The 26,308-nt window shown below is 34.4% G+C and overlaps 1 protein-coding gene across 3 annotated transcripts in view; it reads left to right on the top strand.

The window, feature by feature from the left end:
- Positions 1-26,308, top strand: part of ZNF280D (zinc finger protein 280D) — a 99,494-nt gene that overhangs the window by 55,390 nt on the left and 17,796 nt on the right. For all 3 annotated transcript variants that reach the window (XM_025390507.1, XM_025390509.1, XM_025390508.1), the window contains 6 exons: positions 3,579-3,713; positions 5,539-5,846; positions 5,989-6,129; positions 13,911-13,973; positions 18,978-19,096; positions 19,248-19,284. In XM_025390507.1, the coding sequence (XP_025246292.1) occupies positions 3,579-3,713; positions 5,539-5,846; positions 5,989-6,129; positions 13,911-13,973; positions 18,978-19,096; positions 19,248-19,284 (803 nt within the window). The remainder of the gene's footprint in view (positions 1-3,578; positions 3,714-5,538; positions 5,847-5,988; positions 6,130-13,910; positions 13,974-18,977; positions 19,097-19,247; positions 19,285-26,308) is intronic.

The raw sequence follows: 26,308 nt of genomic DNA, 5'->3' as shown, positions 1-26,308 counted from the left end.
CAAAAAAACAAAAAACAAACAAAAAACACACACACACACAAAACTTCAGGCCAATATCCTTGATGAACCTCGACGCAAAAATCTTCACCAAAATACTGGCAAACTGAATCCAGCAGCACATCAAAAAGTTTATCCACCATGATCAAGTAGGCTTTATCCCTAGGATGGAAGGTTGGTTCAACATATGCAAATCAATAAATGTGACTCATCACAAACAAAACTAAAGACAAAAACCGCATGACTATCTCAATAGATGCAGAAAAGGCTTTCGATAAAATTCAGTATCCTTCATGTTAAAAACTCTCAATAAACTAGGTATTGAAGGAACATACCTCAAAACAATAAAAGCCATATATAACAAACTCACAGCCAATAGCATACTGAATGGGCAAAAGCTAGAAGCATTCCCCTTGAAAACCAGCACAAGACAAGGATGCCCTCTCTCACCACTCCTATTCAACATAGTATTGGAAGTTCTGACCAGGGCAGTCAGGCAAGAGAAAGAAATAATGCGTATTCAAATAGGAAGAGAGGAAGTCAAACTATCTTTGTTTGCTAATGACATGATCCTATATCTGGAAAACCCCATCATCTCAGCCCAAAAGCTTCTTAAGCTGATAAGCAACTTCAGCAAAGTCCCAAGATACAAAATCAATGTGCAAAAATCACTAGCTTTTCTATATACCAATAACAGGCAAGCCAAGAGCCAAATCATGAATGAACTCCCATTCACAATTGCCAGAAAAAGAATGAAATACCTAGGAATACAGTTAACAAGGGAAGGGAATGATCCCTGCCATGACAATTATTATACAAATCACTGCTCAAAGAAATCAGAGATGACACAAACAAATGGAAAAACATTCCATGCTCATGCATAGGAAGAATCAATATCATGAAAATGGCCATACTGCCCAAAGTAATTTATAGATTCAATGCTATTCCCATTAAACTACCATGGACATGCTTCACAGAACTAGGAAAAACCATTTCAAAATTCATACGGAACCAAAAATAGCCCAAATAGCCAAGGCAATCCTAAGCAAAAAGAACAAAGCTGGAGGCATCACACTACCTGATTTCAAGCTATACTACAGGGCTATAGTAACCAAAACAGCTTGGTACTGGTACAAGAACAGACCCATAGAACAGTGGAATAGAATAGTGAACCCAGAAATAAAACCACACACCTACAACCATTTGATCTTCAACAAACCTGACAAACACAAGCAATGATTCCCTATTCAATAAATGGTCCTTGGAAAACTGGCTGGCCATAGGCAGAAAATTGAAACTGGACCCTTTCCTTACATCGTATACCAAAATTAACCCAAGATGGATTAAAGACTTAAATGTAAAACCTAAAACTCTAAAAACCCTAGAAGAAACCTAGGCAATACCATTCAGGACATAGGCATGGGCAAAGATTTCATGATGAAGATGCCAAAAGCAATTGCAACAAAAGCAAAAATTGGCAAATGGGATCTAATTAAAGAGCTTGTGCACAGCAAAAGTAAGCAGACAGCTTACAGAATGGGAGAACATTTTTGCAAACTATGCATCTGACAAAGGTCTAATATCTAGCATCTATAAGGAACTTAAACAGATTTACAAGAAAGAAACCAGCCCCGTTAGAAAGTGGGCAAAGGATATGAACAGACACTCTCAAGAGAAGACATACATGTGGCCAACAATGATATGAAAAAAAACTCAACATCACTGATCATTAGAGGAATGCAAATCAAAACCACGGTGAGATACCATCTCACACCCGTCAGAATGGCTATCGTTAAAAGATCAAAACGTAATAGATGCTGGCAAGGTTGTGGAGAAAAGGAGTGCTTTTATACTGTTGCTGGGAGTGTAAATTAACCATTGTGGAAGATAGTGTGGTGATTCCTTGAAGACCTAGAGACAGAAATACCATTCCACACAGCAATCCCATTGCTGCATATATACCCAAAAGAATATAAATCGTTCTGTTAAGACACATGCACACATATGTTCTTTTTAGCACTATTCACAATAGCAAAGACATGCAATCAATCTATATGCCCATCAATGGTGGACTGGATAAAAAAATGTGGTACATATACACCATGAACTACTGTGCAGCCATAAAAAGGAATGAGATCATGTCCTTTGCAGGGACATGGATGGAGCTGGAGGCCATTATCCTTAGCAAACTAATGCAGGAACAGAAAAACAAATACCACGTTTTCTCATTTATAAGTGGGAGCTAAATGATGAGAACACAAGACACATAGAGGGGAACAACACATACTTTGGCCTACCAGAGGGCAGAGGGTGGGAGGAGAGAGAGAATCAGGAAAAATAACTAATGAATACCTGGATGATGAAATAATCTATACAGAAAGCCTCCAGGTTACACGTTTACCTGTGTATCAAACCTGTGTAACAAACCTGTACATCCTGCACATGTTCCCTGAGCTTAAAAGTTAAATAAATAAATAAATAAACAAACAAACAGTTAGTTGTATTTAATGGACATGGTGATGTATCTGGCAGAGATACAGCTTTAGAGAAGGCATTCCTTTATATGTTGTATAATTATGTGTGTGTGTATATGTGTGTGTATATATGTAAAACTACATATAACTACAAAGGAGTGATTTCTCTAAATGCATTATATATATATATATATATATAAAATATATTAATGAGGGTAAAAGTTGCAGTTGATAATCTGTAATAGAAGGAATACTGGATCAGGGGTCTGGTAATGTCACTAACTAGCTATGGGGAAATGCCTTAGAATTTTTTCGGGTCCCATTTCCCATCTGTAGAATAATGACAGGACTGGGTTTGAGGAGGGAGTCAGTCAAGGGGTTCTCAATCAGTAAGTTCAGTTGTTCTGTTTTATGCCTCTTCATCCACATTGTCTAATGTAGTAGCTACTAGCCACATATGGCTTTTTAGATTTAAATTAATTAAAATTAAACAGTATTAAAAATGTACTTCCTTAGTCACAGTAGCTACATTTCAGGTGCTCAATAACCACATGTGGCTAGTGGCTACTGTGTTTGACAGTACAGCTCTAGAATATTTCTTTATCATAGGAGATATTATTGGACAGCATTGGTTTATATAACCATTTCTATAAACTTCTTTGAAATGTCTGGTTAGATTTATTTGGTTTTAGAGAGTTTAATTTATTTTACCAACTTTTCAACCAACTAGAAATAGCAAAAATTAGAAATAATTTACTTTTTCTAGGATGAAAACGTAGTACATCTCATTTTCACAGTATCATGTGTTTACTTCAAGTTTATAATTGAGATTTCTCACCACACTTAATAGAAGTTTTATTAGAACCTATTGATAGAACTTTCATGTACAGTTCCTACATAGTAGCAAACACTTTTGAAACCCAAATACTAATGTAATGACTTTTTAAAAATGAGGCATTTTGATATTATTTATGATAGGAGATGTTAAACTGCAAGTTTTTACATTATTTAGGTATCATTAAAATTAAGCCAGAGCAGTTTCAGGACACAGGATTTGTAGTTGTTGAAATTATTTTCCCCCCTTTTTCTGTTTTCTTTTCTAAACAGAAAAAAGGAATACATCGTTGTACAAAATGCAGGCTGCAGTTTTTGACATGCAAGGAGAAAATGGATCATAAGGCTCAACACCATCGAACATTTATAAAACCTAAACAACTAGAAGGGTTGCCTCCTGGAACAAAAGTGAGTTAAAATATGTTGTATTTTAACATTTTGTATGATAATAGAAATTAACTCCTGCCCAGCTTTATCTATTGAATATATTTTTAAATGACTTCAGATTTTTGCTCAGACTTTAATTTTAGGGTTTAATTTTATGCGTAGAAAGAAAAACTTCTAACCATTGTTTTGAGTTCAGTGATAGCTGTTGGGTTAGAGTAGTAGTCCTTTCTAAAAAGTACAACTCAATTAACTTTTCCTGGGTCAGTGGGTTGTTTCAATATTCTACAGGCTTTTTTTGAGCTTTCAGTTGAAAGTATATGTTGACTTTCGTTGCTAAACTATAAGATGCTTGAGATCAGGAATCATGTTTTATTTATCTTTGTGTCCCCAGCATCAGGTATAGTGCCTAGAGTGCCATAGGTTCTCAGATGTTTGTTGCAGTTGTTATTACTGAGTTTACTCTGAGAAGCAAGTTCTGCTGGATAGCGTTGTGTTTTAAGTGAGCAAACACATGTCTGACTGCATACTGATGATTGTAATTTACTTTTCCCTTTTTGCCTTATATACATCTGTTTTCTCTGACTTCTTTATATACAGTCAGCTCTTGAATATTTGCTCCAGTGGAGGGAAACAGAGGCATGGATAATCCAAAGTGAATAATCCCCAAAACATTTATTTTTGGCTTTGGGTACTTACCTTTGAATGTGGGTATGTCTGTTATTTGAATTAACTAAAACAATATAAAGCCATGCTCTGAAGACATGATAGCAAGAGAAGCTATCCAGCATCCTTCCCTGCAATCCATTCATTCCATGTTGGGACTAGACATGCAGAACACTAATGTAAGCAGTGCAGTCCTCTCTCATTTTTTCCCTTAATAATAATAATAATAATATTAATGATAATGATACTAAATGTTTTTATAGCACCTTAGAATTAGACTTTCAGTGTACTTTTTCATACATTTTATTGTCTAATTCATACCACAATCCACGGAGGTTAATAAGGCAGGTATTACCCCATGTTATAGATGTGAAGAAGCATAGAGAGGATAAGTTCCTTGTTCAAGGTCACGTGGCTAGGAAGGCCTTTTGATTCCTGGTCCAGTGCTATTATATGTTACCCAAGCACATGTATGTCATAGGACTTCCTTATTGACTGTTCCTCAAATACAGGAGCGTATAGTCAAATGATTAACCAGAATGTTGGTAGGCACTGTGTTTTTCATTGTCAACCAACAGATAAAATTAAACGTTTTCTCATTCTGAATACTAAATGATGAACTTTGTATTAGTTTACTTTAAGAAAATTCTAAATATTATTTAGCCCTCTACGCAGTATAATAACTTGATGTAACTCCTCCTATAACATTTGTAAGCATAAATCTTGGGCACTGAGCCCCTGGAAAGAGGAGATCACATTTACTGTAGATCTGTTTCTTTTATAGTTGTTAAAGGGTAATTTAGGCCTTTCTAGAATTATTTTTCAGGCTTGAGATTTAAATTTTGAGCTCTATATTTGTGAATTTCTTAAAGTCAGGGCATAAAACTAGCTATGGAATGTGCTCTTTGTATATTCATATAATTTGTATTAACTCCTAATTATTCACTGATAACTGTGTTAACATATAACTGATAGCAATACAAGATGTAAAATTACAACTTAATATCAAGTTTAATATCATTTAATGGTTTGAACATCTAGAATAAATGGGAGACTTACCTGATTATAGTTTATATGTGCTTTTTTCAAAATTCTTGATTTTTAACTATTTTTGGTACCATGATATTTTAATATTAATGTAATGATTAATCTTTTAAAGCAAATCTTCTCTTTATTTTTGTAGGTTACTATTCGAGCTTCAGTTGGACCTCTGCAATCAGGAGCTTCACCTGCACCTTCCATTAGTGCAAGTGCTTCTACCCTTCAGCTTTCACCTCCAAGGACTAAAAATATAACTGCTAAAAATCCTGCAAAATTTAATACAAGTAAACCTAATACAATCAAATCCAACGCAAGTAAACCTAATACAAGTAAGCCTAATGGAAGTAAATCTAAATACAAACCAAAAATCTCTAATATGCAAAAGAAACAAAGCACATTGGCTAGTAGCAATAAAAAAAGTAAAGTCAATACAGCATTGAGGAATTTAAGGTAATCTTTTATTCCTGATATACAATATAATTTAAACTTAAGTATAAAAACTTGTACTTTAGTTAACAGAACATTAATAAGGCTCTTCCTTATTATTTTTGTTTTAAAATATATTTTTATCATTTTTTTATTTCTCCCTAAGGTATCGTCGGGGCATTCACAAGTGCATTGAGTGTTGTTCCGAAATAAAAGATTTTGCAAACCACTTTCCTACGTACGTCCACTGTAGTTTTTGCAGATACAACACTAGCTGTAGCAAAGCCTATGTAAATCATATGATGAGGTAAGATGAATTAAATGTGTAAATTACCAATGAAAATTATAGTTCAGCAAGTTTCTGTTTTGAAAACAAAGTTATCCTATTAGAAGCCAAGGAGCCTATTAGAAGCTCCTCTTCAAGGAGTTGGAAGGATCTAACAGTAAGGAACTTTTAGGGTATTGCCTGGTCCTATTTCTCAGCATAGTAACTAGAAATTATGGGACTAAAATTGTAAGAAAAATTAAGCTAATGAAATTGGAATAGGTTTGTTAGAGAAATAGTTTTTCTTTTTCACTTTTTTGAGATGGAGTCTCGCTCTGTTGCCCAGGCTGGAATGCAGTGGCATCATCTCAGCTCACTGAAACCTCCGCCTCCCGGGTTCAAGCAGTTCTCCTGCCTCAGCCTCCTGAGTAGCTGGGACAACAGGTGTGTACCACCATGCCTGGCTAATTTTTGGATTTTTAGTAGAGACAGGGTTTCACCATGCTGGCTAGGCTGGTCTCAAGCTCCTGACCTCAAATGATCTGCCCGCCTTGGCCTCCCAAAGTGCTGGGATTACAGGCATGAGCCATTGCACCCGGCTGGGAAATAGTTTTTCCATGAAAGTTTTTATTGCCCTATTGGTGTTTATTTTCCAACAGAATTTTAAATTTTTAAATATATTAACTGGATAAATATTTGTAAAATCATAAGTGTCATCCTCTTTAAAGCAGTCACTTTGAGAGACTTTAAGATTTTCAGTGGAGTCTGTTTCTCTTTCTGTATTCCAACTGTCTTTTTATCCATCTCTCAGGCCATCTATACTTGCATCCATTCAGTGAAAATGAGGCACCGTTCTGGTCATGATGCCACTTTTGGAATTCTTTTTCATTAATTCATTCAACTTAGATTATTTGAGTACTTACCATTTACACTATGTTAGGAAAAGCCTTCAGAGTCTGCGTTACTTTCATTTAGATCTCACTGAGGGAATACTTTATTCCTTCAGAATGGGTCTGTATTTTTTTTTAAGTAGGCAAAAATTGTTTAGATATAAATCTGAGAGTTTGCTTATTCAAAGTAAGTTTGTTCAATTTTTTTAAAATTAGGATTAATGTATTATAAGTGACTTTCTTGCGGATTACACATGACTTCTCTGTTACTTGCTGGTCATTATCAACTACTGCTTTCGAGGATTCTCCTACCGTTCTTGATGGCTTCAGCACTTCTCTCAGTTTTTCCACATCTTGATGATTGGCCTGACCTCATGGTATCTTGCTTCTTTAGTGCCAGAATTTCACATCAACTTTTAAGTTCATATATTGTCTTTTTTTTTTTTTTTCTTGAAACTACAGTACCATTTAAATCTCTTCCTATAAACTGTGCATTCCTTTTGGATTTCCATTACCCCATGATGTTCAGGGCTTTGACTCCTTTTTGCAGCCTAGTAGCACCCATCTAATTTTGTGTCAACCTCACTCTCAGGATCATCTGTTCTGATTGCGGCTTTTTGTCCTAGAATCCTTTACAGTTTTAGTCATGCTCACTTGGCATAAAGGCCAAGGTAAGATTTGAACCTCTTCCCTTTTGAACTTTTTCTGTGCTCACTTCTAAACTATCAAACGGTCCTTGATTTAATCAACTCTGATTTCAAAAACTGTAATTCTGATTAGGTCTTATTTTTTCTTTTAAAAGACCTCTTTATTTTTACCTTCAACATTTGTTTAATCCTTCTTCAGTACCCTAAAGATTTTATTTTAGTTTCTCAGTTGTTAACCTGGCCTATTAATTAGTCAATTGTAGGTCATCCTTTTTATTTTTCCTAAAATTAACTCTTTCAACCCCACATATTTGTCCTGTTACCTTCAATCAGATATTAATCTTAAAAATCTAACACGTCCCACTTCCCCATTAACTGTCCTTTCTTCCCCAGTTCACCGACCATATTCAGTTAACTTGGATCTTCATCTCTTTTTCTCTATATGGTTCCTTCTGCTTACAAACATTTTCAGGTATTTAAAAAATTTTTGAAAGAGGACAATTTGTCCCAACTACTTATTTTCCTTATTTCTTGTCTTCCTTTTTGCTATTAACATCTGTAAAAGGTGTTTGCTACCAGCTTTATTGTGATTCATTTACCCTTTGAGTATTTCCCCCACCTACCAACTAACATTCCCCTTTTAAAGATTATCTGTTATGAACATATCACCATATTTACTCACTGTTTTTCATTCTTACTCCTCTGTGACTTCTTTAGAGTATTTGACATTGGTGTCACTCACTTTTTAAAACTTAATTTGTTTAATTTTCCTGACAGCCATGTGAAATTAATTAATTTAAAAAATTTTATAGAGACTAGCTCATACTTGTGGAGTACATGTGATATTTTGTTACAAGCATACAATATGTAATAAACCCAGAATAATCATCACTTGCAATGTTTATCATTTCTTCATTTCTTCTTTTTATTTTTTTGAAATGGGGTCTCACTCTGTCACCCCAGAGTGCTAGGTGGTGCAGTCAAAGCTCACTGCACCCTCAAACTCCTGGGCTCAAGTGATCCTCTTGCGTTACCCTCCTGAGTAGCTATATAGGTGTGTGCCACCATGCCCATCATTTCTTTGTGATGGGAACATTCAAAATATACTCTTCTAATTATTTTGCAGTATACAGGAAATTTTTGTTCATTGTCATCACACACAGCTCTTAGTGTCATATGGAACTAAAAGCTTCTATTGCCACTCTTAGGGTTTGGTAGGTCTTTTTGTCTTTTTCTCAACTTCACTGGTACCCTTGCTTCCCTCATTGCATTAGGTGCATCCCACTGAATGGCAAACTCTTCTCTGCACTGTTGATTCTTGTTAGAAGCTTGAGGTTTATATATATAGAAGCCTAATTTTCTCCAAAGCACGAGAACCTTTAATTCCTATCCCGTACTAACTCTGTAGCCTCTCAATTGGTCTTTTTCCCTCTGGTCTCATACCTGCCCCAATCCATCCCTGTAAGTTGGTTAATCTTCCACAGAGTATAGTTTCTTCCATATTAATTTTCTTTCTTTTTTCCTTTTTTTTTTTTTTTTTTTGAGAAAGGGTCTCACTCCAACCCAGGCTGGAGTGCAGTGGCTCCATCACAGTTCACTGCAGCCTCAACCTTCTGGGCTCAGGTGATCCTCCCACCTCAGCATCTCGAGTAGCTGGGACTTACAGGCATGCACTACCATGCCCAGATCATTTTTCTGTGGAGATGGGATTCCTCCCCGCCGCCCCCGCTGCTGCGCCAGGCCACATGTTTGTTTTCTACTGTGACTTTTCTGTATTCCTTGTTAGTTCCCAGAATGCCCTGTTCTTTCCTCTCAGTTTACCTTCTTTTTTCAAGTGTCTGATCACCACAACCATTACTTTCTTTGAATAATTGTGTACTATTCATCTATTTTGCCTTTTTTTTTTTTTTTTTTTTTTTAAGAGACAGAGTCTTGCTCTGTCATCTCTCACCCAGGTGATCCACCTGCCTCAGCGTCCCAAAGTTTTGGATTACAGGCGTGAGCCACCGCGCCTGGCCCTATTTTGCCTTTTATTATATTTACTTGTGTTTGCATTATCTTCTTGAAAAGAAAGGGGTCTTTGTATTTATCATACCACCTAGCACATTACAAACTGCAGATGATAGTCATCATTTGTTTTAATTATAAAAGGTCCTAAATAAAATCTCAAAAGAAGGTGTTCAAAAATCTTGAAGCAGTTGAAGTATTGTTGGAGTAAGATCCTTTCAAAGAAAAGCATCATTAAATGTGTAATTTTTAATTTTTTTAAGCAGCATTTTTTAGGTTCAGTTGTTTAAATTATTGTACCTTATTTGCTTATAGCTTTTAGGTAGTAATAGAAATTATCTGAAAAAATGCACATAAATTACTCTATAATACTGCTATTATTCCTCAAAATGATGTATAAGAAGCATTTTTTTTTACATAAAAGAGAATTAAGTTAACATACATAAGTAGTATCTCTTTTTTGTAGCAGAGTTTTATTTCAACCAGGTTCATGTATTTCATTATGTACCTACTAGGAAGGTATTTAATAAAATTTGCTAAGAAGTATGGCAAGCTGGGGGTGAAGAATCAAACAAGTCTGGATTTGAATCCAACCTTCACTGTGTATGTGTGGAACTTTGAACAAGTTACTTAATCTGACTCTCAGATTGTGTTTCTTGAAAAGAAAGTTACTGTGATTATTAGAAAAACTGTATTAAAGTGCTTAATAACAATTTGCACTTAGGAGATATTCAAATAATGATAGCTATTAATTTCTAAGTTGTCATTATTAGGATTGGGGGAGTCCTTGATTGTAATTTTCAGTTTAGAAGGGGAAATAAATTTACCTAGCTTAATGTGATAACCAAATGACTATGAAAGTACAAAGGAGGTAAAGATGAAATCTTTAAACAAGAAGTAAGGGAAGATTTTCTGTAAATTTCACTTAGGCTTTGAGGGATGATTTTTAAAATTTCCAAGGAAAAAGAAAGCTGGTATAAAAATCTGTTTCTTATGCAGTAGGTAAGACAGAGTACTGAATTTTAAAAAGATCTACTTGGCTTCATTATAAATTTTACATAAATTTATTGACACTAAATGATAATCATAGGACTAGTTAGACTATTATGATAACATCATAACTGGTCTTCTGCCTACAGTTTTCCCTCTTTTTTCCAGTTCCTCCTTTCTTTTACCATAGGCAAATCTGGGCAGGTCATTCTTTGGCCTAAAATCCTTTCCTAACATTGATAGAATGAAGTTCAGATTTTCTGGACAATATAATACCTTTCCATATCAAATTCCTAACTACTTTTCAACTCCTTCAACTCCTTTTATTCTCTTGAAAATCCTCCTGTATCTCCAGTTACTCTTTGCTTTGCCCGGAAGTGAAGCAGTAAGAACCTTCTAACTGCAGTGAACTCCTAATTGTTAGCTGGCTTCTACCTCATTTGTCTGCAGCTTTCCTTCATGCAACCACAAACTCTCTATGTGTCACTATTGATTTTTATCTTGTGTTAATTATTTATGAATATGTATTCATTGATTTAGCAAATATTTATTGGGCATTCATTCTGTGCTGGCCCCTCTCTCCCTCAAACACTCCCCTCAACCAACCATAAGCTCCAGGGCAGGCAGCTTGCCTTTGTTATTGTATCATCAGTTTCTAGTCTAGTGTCTTAAAATTGTTAAGGAAATTGTTCCTTTTATGTTTCTTAGAAAGTAAAGTTGTTATTTATATGGAATCAAGATTATGAAGAAAATACGGTTAAAGGAGGTTTTTGACCTCAGTTTTCTTGAGGTATAATTTATACACAATACAATTCAACTATTTTTAGAGAATTGCTTAGTGAGTTTTGATAATTATATACTGTCAGCTAACCAGGTAAGGGATTTTTAAAAATTAGGTTTTAACATTATATTTTTACTATATTGTAATAAAAAACATTTCTTAGATTTATTTCTGTATTGCTGTTACCTTTATGGAGAGCTAATAGGAAGAAGGGTAGTATTTTTTTTCCTTTTTATTTGTGAGCTATGAATTCACTTTTCCCTTCCTATGATACACAAAACTGTAAGTATGGAATTAAATAGAGATAAATCAAATAGATTGTAGAAATCCCTTTTTATAGATGAGAAACTCTAAAACAGAATTCAGGCAACTAAAAATTTTTAATTATCAACATTATGATCTGGTATAAGTTGTAGACAGATGTAGAGGCTATCAAAAGACTCTATACTGTAATATTTTCTCTCCTCTTACATTTAATATATAAATAAACCAAAAATAGTCTGCTTTGTTGGAAGAGAAAGAATAAAGAGCTTTTAAATCTCATTTAAAAATAACTTATTTTGGTTCAATGTTTCAGTAATCAAACAAAATCTTAGACTTATTTCTCTGAGGAAATATAGTTGTGTATACAAGTTTTTGCATATAATTTCAGGGCTTCTCAACTTCCCAATGTACTCTTCTAACAAAACTGTTTTTGTGATACCATCTTAAATTTGTAAACTCTAATAGTAATTACTCCTAGGTTAAAGAAATGACTATTAGAAATCTGAGGATATTTTCTGGGGATTACAGCTAGTGACACATACAGAGTCTGTGATTGCATGAAGGAAAGCTGCAGATAGATGGGTAGGACAAAAATATATATGTATATATTTTTTTTTCAGCTACATCCATGTCCCTACAAAGAACACGAACTCATTCTTTTTTATGGCTGCATAGCATTCCATGGTGTATATGTGCCACATTTTCTTAATCCAGTCTGTCATGGATGGACATTTGGGTTGGTTCCAAGTCTTTGTTATTGTGAATAGTGCCGCAATAAACATACGTGTGCATGTGTCTTTATAGCAGCATGATTTATAGTCCTTTGGGTATATACCCAGTAATGGGATGGCTGGGTCAAATAGTATTTCTAGTTCTAGATCCTTGAGGAATCGCCACACTGGGAAGACTACATTTTGAAATACAGTAGTCCCCCTTATCCGCTGGGGTATATATTCCAAGACCCCCAGTGAATGCCTGAAACTGTGGATAGTATTAAGCTCTATGTACTTAATACATAGAGATACACTTAATTATATATATACTTTTTTTGTACTTAATACAAAAAAGTACTTAATAAAAAAAAAAGTACTTAATACAAAAAAGTACTATACTTTTTTTCCTATACATACATACATATAATAAAGGCTTCTTTATAAATTACACACAGTAACATAATTAACAATAATATAATAATTATAGTAACAATATACTGTAATAAAAGTTATATGAATGTAGTCTGTCTCTTAAAATATCTTATTTTGCTGTATGTGGGTAACAGAAGCCACGGACAGTGAAACATGGGTAATGGCGATGAGGAGGGACAGCTGTAAGCTGTGAGGTGATGTTTACGCTGTTGGTCTAATATTGGCTTTCTAGTACAGGAAACTTTCCTTACTGGAATTAAAAGGGTATATAGAAGCTATTATCATGGGCTACAAAATTTGGTTAGTTTTCTTTTCTGTGCTGAGAGGAAACATTGTTTTAACTCATGAGTTCCTCTTTTTTTTTTTTTTTTTTTTTTTTGATTTTTTTTAAATAACCCTGTACTAGAAAGCCAGGCTCAGTGGCCTGCCTCTGTAGTTTCGGCTACGGAGGAGACTGAGGCAGAAGGATCACTTGAGTCCAGGAGTTTGATTCCAGCTGGGCAACATAGTGAGATCCATCTCTCAAAAGAAGAAGAAAAAAAGTCTACTAGTAATTACAAGGAACACTGTAAATGTTTGAATTTACAGATGGTAAACAGTGGCATTTAGCTCAAGTTCTGTTTACTTCCCAGATCATTTGGATCCTACCTCCCTCCCCCTACACAAACATGTTAAGATTGGAGAGTAATAAAAAAGAATTATTATTGATAACTGTTCATATTATAGCACACGTGTTATTAACAAAAATTTAGAATTGTTTTCAACTCTTAGTAAATCAAAATATTTAATTTGATGCTCTTTACATATTTAGTTTGACGCTCTTCACATTTTCTTAATTCTCAGTATTTCCTTTTTTAATATGATGGTAAGGTACAGTGCTAACCATCTAAGAATATGCCTAGGAAAATAGTGTCATTAGAATATAATAGGTAAGATGGAATATAAGGTAAAATATTGAATTAAATGGAAGTAACGGGCTTCCATTTTATTACTTACATTATAATCTTTTATTAAAAACTAGAAACTTAAGTATGGACTTGAAATATAAATTAAGACTTACTGTATAATAAAATTCTTACAATCTCTTTTGTTTCTCCAGCTTTCATAGTAACCGTCCAAGCAAAAGATTTTGTATTTTTAAGAAGCATTCAGAAAATCTCAGGTAACTAGTTAATCTTTTTTTACTCTATTGAAAAATTGTAATGACTTAATTTTTTTAACACAACAGCTTTATTGAGGTAGAATTAGCATACCATACAATTTACATGTTTATAGGTTTTAGTATATTCACAGAGTTCTGCAGCAATCACCAGTTAGTTTTAGTACTAAAACCCAGTACCTATTAGTGGTCATTCCCATTACTCTCTGGCTCTCCCCATCCCTAAACAACAACTAGTCTACTTTCTGTCTGTGTAATATTTGCCCATTCTGGGCATTTCATATAAAAAATGATACATGATATGGTCCTCTGTGACTGGCTTCTTTCATTTAGCATAATGTTTTCAAGATTCATCTGTGTTGTAGCATGTATCAGTATTTCATTGTTAAAAATTGCTGCATAATATTCCATTGTAAAGATATATCATAGTTTATTGATTTAGATTGCCTTCATTTTGAGGCCTTATGAATAATACTACTGTGAACATTTGTGTGCATGTTTTTGTATGGACATGTATTTTTATTTCTCTTTAGTATATACTTACAATTGGAATTGCTGGATTATTGATAACTCCATGCTGAGCCTTTGAGGAACTACCAGACTGTTTTCCAAAGTAGCTCCACTGTTTTACATTCCCACCAGCAGTGTTTGAGGGTTCCAGTTTCTCCACATCTTTGCCAACACTTTTTATTATCTCCTTTTGATTATAGTTACCCTAATGGGTATAAAGTGGTATCTCATTGTGGTTTGCTATAACTTTTTTTTAAACCTGATGTTAGGTGCCTAATTTGAAAATATAATTGATTGCTACTGGACATTAGAGAGTGGTGTTCATTGTATTCTTAGACCAGAAGTGTGATTAGCCATTGTTCTCTTGCTGAATTTATTTCAGTGGAAAGGTGGTGTCCAGAGGAAACCTTGATGCTTTTACATTGTAAAATGAGAACAAAAATAAGACTTTCCAACAATATTTGAATATTTAAAAGATAGCTAAGCTATCTAATAAAGGAATGAACACTTTTTTAGTTTTGAAGTAAATTTCCTTTAACCACTGGAATTCTTGAAATCAGTATATGATTTTTATAATTCTTATATTTTCTTTTGAAAATAAAGAGAATTATACAATTTTATTACTATACAGAAAGAACTGTTGATAAAATTTTCTAAAGGCATTGATAGTTATCTTTGGTTATACCACACACTTAGAATCCACTGAGCACTATTGTTTCATATTCTTGTGATTTCTTGGACTTTGTTTGTTCATTGTATGTTGCCATTGCTCCTTGAAATGTCAGTGTCTTTGTTCCACCAAGCTGATCTGTAGAGATAAGTTTAGCCAATACTTATTTTGATGCTTTGGATTAGTGGAAAATGTAGAAGAGGGGATGGTATGTCTCAGGACCTTTGCATTTATTATTTCCTATGCCTAGTTTGCTTTTCTCCAGATATTGTATGGTTAGCTCTTTTGTCTCCTTTAGGCCTCTACATTGATTGAGTGAGTCTTTCCTTGACTACAAAATTTAAAACTGTATCCTCTTCCCTTTGCTTTATCCCAGCATTCCCTATCTCCTTTTTATGTTTTACTTTTCTCTAGATCATCTAACATACTTTTATTTTACTTGCTTATTGCCTCTGTTCTCTCACTACATTGTGTGTGGTTTGGTTTTTTTTGTCTATGCCTGGCACATAGTAGGCACTTAGTAAATATTTCTTGAATAAATTAATGTATATATGAAAAATGATGTATGTGGAAAATAGGTCCCATCTGTGATGTTAGACTAGTAGCTCACAGGGAGAGAACATTTCATTCAATTTTTAAAATATATTAGTACTACTTTTAAAATATTTACTGAATCTGGGGAAATAATTAAGGTACATTAGATGTTACCTTTACTAAAAACAGTTACAAGAGTGAATATGGTATTATTGCATGCTAAGAATGAGAGTTTAATTAAATTTTTACCTCATTGTTGTCAAGCTCAGTTGTGTGTTTAGTTTCTCAATGGGGACTATGTGATTTTAAAGATCTGGGATGTTTTTTCACTTAACTTGGGTAGTCTCAAATTGAAAACTGTTCAATTTCTGTGAATGGAGCTTAGCATATTTATAATTCTATATGATACTAATTAATGTAATTACTCTTATTGAAATGGACTATTCATACTGTAACTATTTTTTATGTATCTATCTTGCACATAAAGTAGCAGGTCCTGTAAAGGTAACAGTGATAAAGCAGTGCTGGAATCAACCTTCAGGGAATGTGCAGTAGAGTTTATTGGGTGGGAGTTAAGGTCTGAACATAAATAACTATGAATTTTAATAAGTGCAATGAGAGTTATTTCAGAGAGGAAAAAGATTACAGTTCTTGTAGTGATCTGGATAGGTATTAGGCCTACTTGGCTTTAAAGGATGGGTATTGTTTCTACTGGTAGAAGAGGCACGGGGGCATTCTAGTTCAATAGACTAAATTTTTTTCAAGAGTTCTGTTTTATAATTTAAATTACTTTAGGCAACTTAACATCATTTATACATTTAACATAATTGATTTTCTTTTAAATAGCACTTCAAATGCTTGGTGTAACAAACTCCCAAGTGCTTAACTCTTATAAGAAATTAAATATATAGTGGCTAAGTTCTCTGAAGTATTTTACAGGCTTAATATTTTAAAACACCTTTTAGCTAAAAATCACACAAGTCTAAATGCATTTTAAATTAGAATCTTTTTTTTTTTTTTTTTAAATTTATTTATTATTATTATACTGTAAGTTGTAGGGTACATGTGCATAACGTGCAGGTTTGTTACATATGTATACTTGTGCCTTGTTGGTGTGCTGCACCCATCAACTCGTCATTTACATCAGGTATAACTCCCAATGCAATCCCTCCCCCCGCCCCCCTCCCCATGATAGGCCCCGGTGTGTGATGTTCCCCTTCCCGAGTCCAAGTGATCTCATTGTTCAGTTCCCACCTATGAGTGAGAACATGCGGTGTTTGGTTTTCTGTTCTTGTGATAGTTTGCTAAGAATGATGGATTCCAGCTGCATCCATGTCCCTACAAAGGACACAAACTCATCCTTTTTTATGGCTGCATAGTATTCCATGGTGTATATATGCCACATTTTCTTAATCCAATCTGTCACTGATGGACATTTGGCATGGAAAGACTTCATGTCTAAAACACCAAAAGCAACGGCAGCAAAAGCCAAAATTGACAAATGGGATCTCATTAAACTAAAGAGCTTCTGCACAGCAAAAGAAACTACCATCAGAGTGAACAGGCAACCTACAGAATGGGAGAAAATTTTTGCAATCTACTCATCTGACAAAGGGCTAATATCCAGAACCTACAAAGAACTCCAACAAATTTACAAGAAAAAAACAAACAACCCCATCAAAAAGTGGGCAAAGGATATGAATAGACATTTCTCAAAAGAAGACATTCATACAGCCAACAAACACATGAAAAAATGCTCATCATCACTGGCCATCAGAGAAATGCAAATCAAAACCACAATGAGATACCATCTCACACCAGTTAGAATGGCGATCATTCAAAAGTCAGGAAACAACAGGTGCTGGAGAGGATGTGGAGAAATAGGAACACTTTTACACTGTTGGTGGGATTGTAAACTAGTTCAACCATTATGGAAAACAGTATGGCGATTCCTCAAGGATCTAGAACTAGATGTACCATATGACCCAGCCATCCCATTACTGGGTATATACCCAAAGGATTATAAATTATGCTGCTATAAAGACACATGCACACGTATGTTTATTGCAGCACTATTCACAATAGCAAAGACTTAAATTAGAATCTTAATGTACTTTATGTCAAGTATATTCAAATACTTCAAATAGCAAATGCTAAACAGTTAGATCCAGTGAGGACAAAAGCTATTCCTGTACCCAAAAATAAAGTATTGATAACTAGGGACTTGTTTCCTAACTTCTTTAAAAATTTATAATAATTACACATTTCATTTAAGAACTACAGCACTCAGGCCAGGCGCGGTGGCTCATGCCTGTAATCCCAGCACTTTGGGAGGCCGAGGAGGGCTGATTACAAGGTCAGAAGTTCGAGACCAGCCTGACCAACATGGTGAAACCCTGTCTCTACTAAAAATACTAAAATTAGCCGGGTGTGGTAGCATGCACCTATGGTCTCAGCTACTCAGGGGGCTGAGGCAGGTGAATCGCTTGAACCCAGGAGGTGGAGGTTGCAGTGAGCTGAGATCACACCACTGCACTCCAGCCTGGGTGACAGAGCGAGACTCCCTAGTTCACAGTGCTGAGATGATGAGGAACTCAAGTTTGCGGACTTTAGTATTTTATTAACTACTTTAGCTAGTTCAGTGTTAAATAAGAATAATACCAACCTTGATGGTTATAGCGAGAATCAGATGAAATAATACATGGGAAAACTCTTGACACATAATGTACAGTTGATGGTGGCTATAACATGATCTGTTTTTAAAGCCTTCCCGTTTTTCTTCTGATTTTATCTCCAACTAAATAAAACACCAGCTTCTAAGTAAGCTCCATTTGAGCATAGACATTACTATTTTTTTGTTCACCATTATATTCACAATACCTAGTAGTACAGTATGTATAAAAATAGCTCCAGTAAATATCAAGTGAATGAATATGCAATCTTCACTTTGCAGATGATGGGAGAACAAATAGAGTGTGACTTGCCTAAGTTACACAAGTTGGTTGTGGAGCCAAGACTGACTCTAGGTCTTCTGACTCCTAACTTTTAACAATTGGTATGACAGGTAAAAGTATAAAACAAATACTTCCTGTAAATAAATGGTAGCATAATTTGGACATGGCTGTGTCATTTTCCAGAGAATAATTTCAGTTTATATCAAATTTATATAATAAAAATGGGAAGTTATAATTATGTATGACACAAAAAGCAAATTATGGAAAAATAATCATCGAAAATATATGGATTTTCGTAAAAAATAAAAATATTTTTTAATGCTGTTTTCTTTTTTTTAGGGGCATTACTCTAGTGTGCCTTAATTGTGATTTCCTAAGTGATGTTTCTGGCTTAGATAATATGGCTACACACTTAAGTCAACATAAAACTCATACTTGCCAAGTTGTAATACAGAAAGGTATGTCATATGTAACCGTGCTACTTTAGATTTTTGATTTTTATTCCAGTATTTTTGGTCATCCACAATATGGTCTCTTTACTAGATCGTTATTCTCACTCATCATATTTCATATGCTGTTGTAAATGTAAAACTTTTCTTCTAATTTCAGTTTCTGTTTGTATCCCAACTTCTGAGCACCTTTCTGAGTAAGTTTATTTTTTATTCAGTGCATTTTACTTTGATGGATTTTAGCACTACTGCATTTTTAAATGTATCATTAATACGAATGAAAAGTATTAAAGTATTTTGTTTTTGTTTTTTTTTTTAAAGCTGCTTGTTGAAATAGGTTCCTGCTCTATGGAGCTCGTGACCTGGTGCAAGACAAGTTGGAATTTCCTAAGTTCAAAGTTCTGAGATGTTTTCTTACACAAAGGCAGTTGAGCAGCCAAGTTCATGACACTAGCTCTCATTATTCAGCTCTTTTCAGCTTTCAAAGGGGATTAGATTCTTATTCCACCTTATCTTTGTGTCAGGTTGACATATCTTAACTTATTTTTTTCTCCAGTTTGCGCTGTCTAAAAATAACATTTGTTGCTATGGTCTTTTCTTTGCTTACAATAATTTTTGTTTTTCTCTGCTGTACTTGCCTTCAGAATAATAGATTCCAAATTATATGGCTGTTTGTCTTTTTGTCTATTTGTCTGCTTTCTTAATTTCTTATACGTCTTAAGTTTTAGGCCAGATAATTGTCTTTTTCCTCATTCGTTGTCTGTCATTGTGCTGTTTTTCTTATTTTTCAGATGCAGAAGCAGCCCAGAGATTTCAAAAAATGTCCAGGGTATACCTGGACAGTGTCCCCCTTCGATGGACACAACTGATGCCTGTTCTCTCTTTCCAAGGAATGTGAATAATTTGACTGTGGGACCTGCTCTTAGGTTGTGGCCTCAAGAAATCAGATCTTGGGGTGACTCCCTTTCTACATGGCTGGCCTCCCGTAAAGCTGATGCTGTTTGGCCAGAGATGGCTTTAAGGCCCACCAAATTGAGCATACTTCCCACTGGGGGCTTTGGCTTATGATCTTAAGCTTATGAGTCGATTATGACCAAGAAAAGCCCATCATATCACTGCTTCAGCATCCAAGTTGAAGTTTAGTCATTTTGGCTGCTGCCTTTAAATCTTTCTGTAGCATGAATGCAGTCCAAGGAATATAAAAACTCTAGTTGTTAGGAAACCATGGCTACTTTCATATCCTTGGAACAACAGGTCTCCACAATTATGTTCCAAAATTGCAGTTATTTTTACTGACATATAAAATCTATTAACCAGTATTTATTCTGTAATTTGTTTAACAATACCAATTCTTGCATTTTGATTTTTTAAAAATTAATTTAATTTTAATAGCTTGGTTTTATGTTCTCAAAATTTATCAATGTCTATTTTATGATGTCTATTTTTATATTACATTATTTAAAATTTGTTTAGTGTTTGTTTTAAGAACTCCAAGAGATTTCTTAGAATTCTCTACAGATTTTATATAGCTGCCTATTTGTAGATTTTAAATTTGGCTGTTACTCAGCCCATTAGACATTATTAGATACTCTGTCCTATTGGGATTATTATTAATATTACCTTAATTGTGAGTTCTTAGTGTCAAGAATTGGCAGTACTACTTGCAGACGTTAAGAGCCAGTTTTAAAGTTACATATTTGTGGGTCTAGGATGTAATATCTACTTAGCCATTAATGTAGCTCCTTTGGGTAAAGGTAACATGTTAAAAAACATACTTATGGTAACCAGTAATGCATGTATTTCTTTCCTTTATATATTTTAAATTTGTCATGTGTTTATTTTAGTTACATTGAATATAGATCTGAACACTTTTGATACTATTATTCTTTTAATAAAAATTATATTGTTTAAGTGCCTCAGGAATTATTTGCTGATGAATAAAGGGTGTAGATTTTATCTTATAAATAGGAACATTGCTCTAATTGTTATATGGAAGCCTTGTTACTTGGCTGCAGACAGTGCTATATCTACTTAGTATACCTTGCATTTTTTTTCTTGCAGCACAATGGAAAGGTTACTATACTAATTTCTTAAATTTTAAAGACTAGTAAAGTGCCTTTTGTGATCTTAATAGCCATAAGGATAGGCAGGCCAGTTTAGATGACCAGTTAAAGCCAGTTTAGATGACCACTTATTATATGATGTGTTTCTTGCAATTATCAAAAGAGTTTAATAGTTCTGAATTTCCAAACTAATTTATATTTTAAGTGAAAGGTTTTCCAAAATCTCCACAAGTGGTTTGTTTCTTAGTAGTGGACTTAGTGATATACTAGTTTTTTTTTTTTTTCCTTATTTGTCTCTAGGAATTTTTGTTATCTACTCTCTCTACCCAGTTTTTAAAAGTTTATCCAGAAACAATAACTTTTTCCATTTTTAACATTAGTTCATTTACAGATATTCACCTTACCTTGGTCATAGGTCGAAAATAGGGTAAGCCACATTCTTAATATAGTAATTTAGGAGTACAGTCAATCCTTCATATCCTTGGGTTTTATGTTTACATATGTAGCCAACTATGGATTGAAAGTATTTTGGGGGAAAAACCATAACAAATAACAGTACAACAATAAAAAAATACAAATAAAAACAATACAGTTTAACAGCTGTTTACATAGCATTTACATTGTATAAGTGACCTGAGCATCTGAGGATTTTGTTATTCCTGGTGGAGGTTTGGGGAGGTACGGGGACCTATGGGGTGAGGGCAGTTTCTGTAACCAGTCCCCTACCAACACCAGGGAATGACTGTACTGCTTTGTGGTCTTATATAAAATTTTATTTTTTATAGTATATATCAAGTTCATTTTCTTAAAGTATGAACTCTTAAAGTTCTGTCACCAATAAATTCATTTTTTTAAAAAATTGGTTCAAATAAATCACTTGGCAGTCAGTACAGAGTTTGCTTATTGTAAGCAACTAGTTGAATTTTCAGTTTGGTGCTAATGAGTTTTAGCTTGAGTCTAATCCCTCCTTACCATCATGTTATTCTGGTTTATTCATCTGGTCAGATAGCCATTTCATGCATATGTGCTTTTTGGTTACTGTTGAATAAAATATGTGATTGGTTCAGTTTGAGTCCATCACCATTCTTAGAAAAATAATTATTAAACTACAGAGGCTCAGATTCTTGCCCTATTTTTGTCACATTTTGGCAAAACACTTTGCTTCTTTGGGTGTCATATAGTCAGCAAATATTTATTGAGCATCTACTTTGTGCCTGGCAGTGTCCTAGGTGCTAGAAATATAGACTGTAATCTCTGCTCTTATGGAACTTACACTATAGTTGTGAAAGACAATAAAAAGTAAATAAAACATATAATATGTTAGATGGTGATCAATACTATGGACAAATATGAATCAGAGAAGGGGGATAAAGGAGTATGGGGTAGGAGTTGGAAGACTACCATTTTTATTTTAGTGAGGCCTCACTGAGAGATGACATTTGAGTGAAGACATGAAACAGGCAAAGTCAAACTCAGTCATGAAATTGTTCTTTTCTGTTTCTCCCTTACTTCCGTTTTTCCCCTTCTCTGTTTTCTCCCATATCTACCTGGATGGATGAATTATAACAAAATAGAAGTAAAGGTTTGAGTTTTGTAAGTTTATTTTTCTTGACAAAAAGTTGAGAATAGAATGATAATTTCCTCTAACAGATCTGGAGAGTGTAAGAATCTGTGGTAAATACATAATAACTCAAGCTTGCTAAACTAGGCTACTTAACTGGTTGCCTATTTTATTGTTGAATCAAATATCCTAAAAGCCACAATTTGAAGATATTTTAAAAGTTGATTTAGTTCTCTGAGTGACATCCATGTTTATTCTAAGCAAAGTACAATGGGAAAGACATTGATCGCCAAAATATTAGAGTTAAAGGACCCAGCTGCCTCACTAGCTTTATTTAAGGTAAAGTTACTTCAGTTTCTTTTTCTGTGAAATGGGGTTGAAAATATCTTTGTTTTGAAGATCTTCGAAATATGTAAAATGTGTTTTACAGATGTTAATATGTGTATTTTACTTTATTAAATCCCCCTAATTTAATGAACTTTATACTTAGCACCAGTAGCAACTACATGGCTCATTTACAGTATGATATAGATAACTCTCCCATATATTCGTTGTCACTGAACATTGATATCCTACTTTTTATGTGTGCAAGATTCTGTGTCAGGTGTTGGAAATGGAAACATGAATAAAACATGGTTTATAGCACCAAAGCAATTACAGAATAAGGGAATTAGAAATGTAGACACTGAATCCACATTTTTTACAGGGCCTACAGTCAACTGATTTTGTAATCAGTTAAACCATTAATATCATGAATATATTGCATTATGGGATTTTTTGTGAAATGCTATATCAGGAGAGAATCTGGACCTATTCTCAAGGTGAAATATCACTTTATTCTGCCACTCTCAAACCAATAAGTCATTAATTATCTTTCATAAATGTAAGCAGTAAGTAAACTCTTAGGAACAGAATGACAGCCTTTTTCTATAAATATTATGTTTTAAAATATTATTTCTGTTAAGAGATACTTACTGTCATTGAATCTGTGACCACTGAAGATACATAAGGATTCATTCCATTATTTTCCTGTGAAATTTTGAACTTACATGGAGGAATTATTGGCTCTGGTCATAATCCTAAATTATAACTCTGTAGTTCTTATGTGTTCAAAATTGTCAGGAGTCTTCATTTCATTTATTTAGCAAGTTTTTTTTAAAAAGCAAACTGATCTATTGAGTTCATTTTGGGCTTGTTTCCTTTAAACTTTTGAAATGGGACTGGGATTGTAGCCCCTAGATTCTCTTATCCTACCATGGACATTAATATCTCAAACCAGATGTTTAAGAACTGTGAAATCGTTCTTCCTTTTCAAAGTAGACTTCCTGGTATGTAATTGCAAATCAGTAGGTAGGACCTGTGCATCAAGATGTGGTGGTTTCTGGCAGTTTGGACTTCTGCCTTTGATATCTGATAAGCAGGGAGAATTTGAGACCCTATGAGATGGAAAAATAAATGAAACTTTAGTGTAGTCTTTCATTTAGGACAAACTGTGTCAATCTGTACCAGTGATTCTGAGGTTACTACCATTTTTTTCAGTCTCTGGTTCCTGAGGGTTGGTGCTTATAGATTATAAATTAAATATCCAGGGTATAATTCAATATTACCAACAAACCAAAATAATAAAATAGAGTCCTAGACTGTCATTAACATCTTCTGCCTACATTGATGGTCTTATTTTTTTCTTCACATTTTTACATGGGATTATTTTGGTCTTTTTTATTTCTTGTCTCTCTGTCTTTACCTAGTTCTTTCTTCCATCTATCTAAAATGATTTTTCTGCTCTATCTTTGTTATAATAGCTTTAGATGGCCAAATCATACCCTGGTGTTCTAAGATTAGTAGATCATTTCATACGAGAAAAGATAGAATTAGTCCTAAGGAGAGTAGACCAGCAATCAAAATTATGTCTATTGGGTTGAGGATGAGGTGGAAACATGGGAGTAGAGATATTTAGATGGTATACTAAATTTGTTGTATACTCTCAAGCAGATTCTGAGCAAGAAGATTGATTCGATACTCTACCCATGCCCATGACAATAATAGCTAACATTTCCTGAGCACATACAGTGTGGCAGACACTCTTCTAAGTCTTTTGCATTTATTTACTCATTTAATTCTCACATATTTGTGAGATATGAGCTGTTACTGTCTGATTTTATGGATGAGACATCTGAGATACAGATATGTTAAATAATTTGCCCAGGGTCCCACATACCTGTTAAGTGGAGAGCCTCAATTTAAATTCTGTCAGGCTGTCTTCAGAGACTAAACTACTCAGTAGTATCCTCTATTACTTCTCTGCTTCTGCTTGTAGTTTCAGGTGTAAATCCTGCCTTGTTTGTGACTGGCCAAGAAACTGCATAGGACTAAGATTCAGTGTTAAGGTCCTCTTTCTGCAGAAGGGTAGGCAGCAACTGACACAATCATAGGATTGGGACAGTAATCTAGCATACCAGTTTACTGTCCCAATCCTATGTTCTGTTGCTCAAACTTCATAGAAATACTGCCCTAATGATGTTTGGGCAATATAACATTTGAGCAAATAATGGTATAAATTGGTCTTTTAGTAGGATTAATTTGGCAGTGATACTCAGCACGTTTTAGAGTGGAAAACATACAGAGGCAGAGAGATCAGTTAAGGTTTTCGGTTTTCTTGGCATGATCATAAGAGAGCCTGATTCACAGGAGAGGAATGGGCTTGAGGCAGTGCAATGGAAATTTGAAGTAGAACCCACAAATTTAATCTTCATTCTATTGCTTAATGGCTTTATAACTTTAGCTTTTTTAGGCCTCAGATTTTCTCATCTGCAAGATAGGGGCAGTTGAATTATATAATCTCTTAGGACTCAAGTCTAACTCTAATACACTGTAATGTTTCTGAACTGAATTGTCAACTGTTTGAAAAATAATAAATTGTATTAAAAATGGAGGAGTCATTCTCTGGATGTTGATTTTGAAGTTGTAAGAGAAGTGATGGTTGGTGGCCAGGTGTGGTAGCTCACACCTGTAATCCCAGCACTTTGGGAGGCCAAGACAGGTGGATCACTTGTGCTCAAGAGTTTGAAACCAGCCTGGGCAACATGGTGAAATCCCATCTCTACAAGAAAGTATAAAAATTAGCCAAGTGTTGTGGTGTGACTGTAATCCCAGTTACTTAGGAGATGGAGATGAGAGGATCGCTGGAGCCTGGGATGTGGAGGTTACAGTGAGCCATGATCGTACCACTGCACTCCAGCTTGGGCAACAGAGTGAGACCTTGTCTCAAAAAATAAATAAATAGAAGTTGTGGTTGGAATTGTGTATAAGGATGAGATACACAAGAGGCAGGTCTGAGTGGTAAATATTTCCATATGAATGTTCTATAAGCACCAAAATTCCAGTATGTCCAAAATTGAATTTATTTTTCTCTCAAAGAATGCTTTCTGCCTCCTCTGAATTCCGTATCATGAATAATCTCTTACCATCCAGGGCAGGCATTTGAGGGGGTCATATTTGGCCTCCACATTTACCTTTATCTAGTATATACTTACATTCTTTTGGTTTTAACTTGGTTCTTATCTCCTTAAACCAACCTTTTCTCCATTGACACTGTTA

Source organism: Theropithecus gelada, chromosome 7a (genome assembly GCF_003255815.1).
Source record: "Theropithecus gelada isolate Dixy chromosome 7a, Tgel_1.0, whole genome shotgun sequence".
NCBI lineage: Eukaryota > Metazoa > Chordata > Mammalia > Primates > Cercopithecidae > Theropithecus > Theropithecus gelada.
This window is presented reverse-complemented; position numbering and strand designations above follow the sequence as displayed.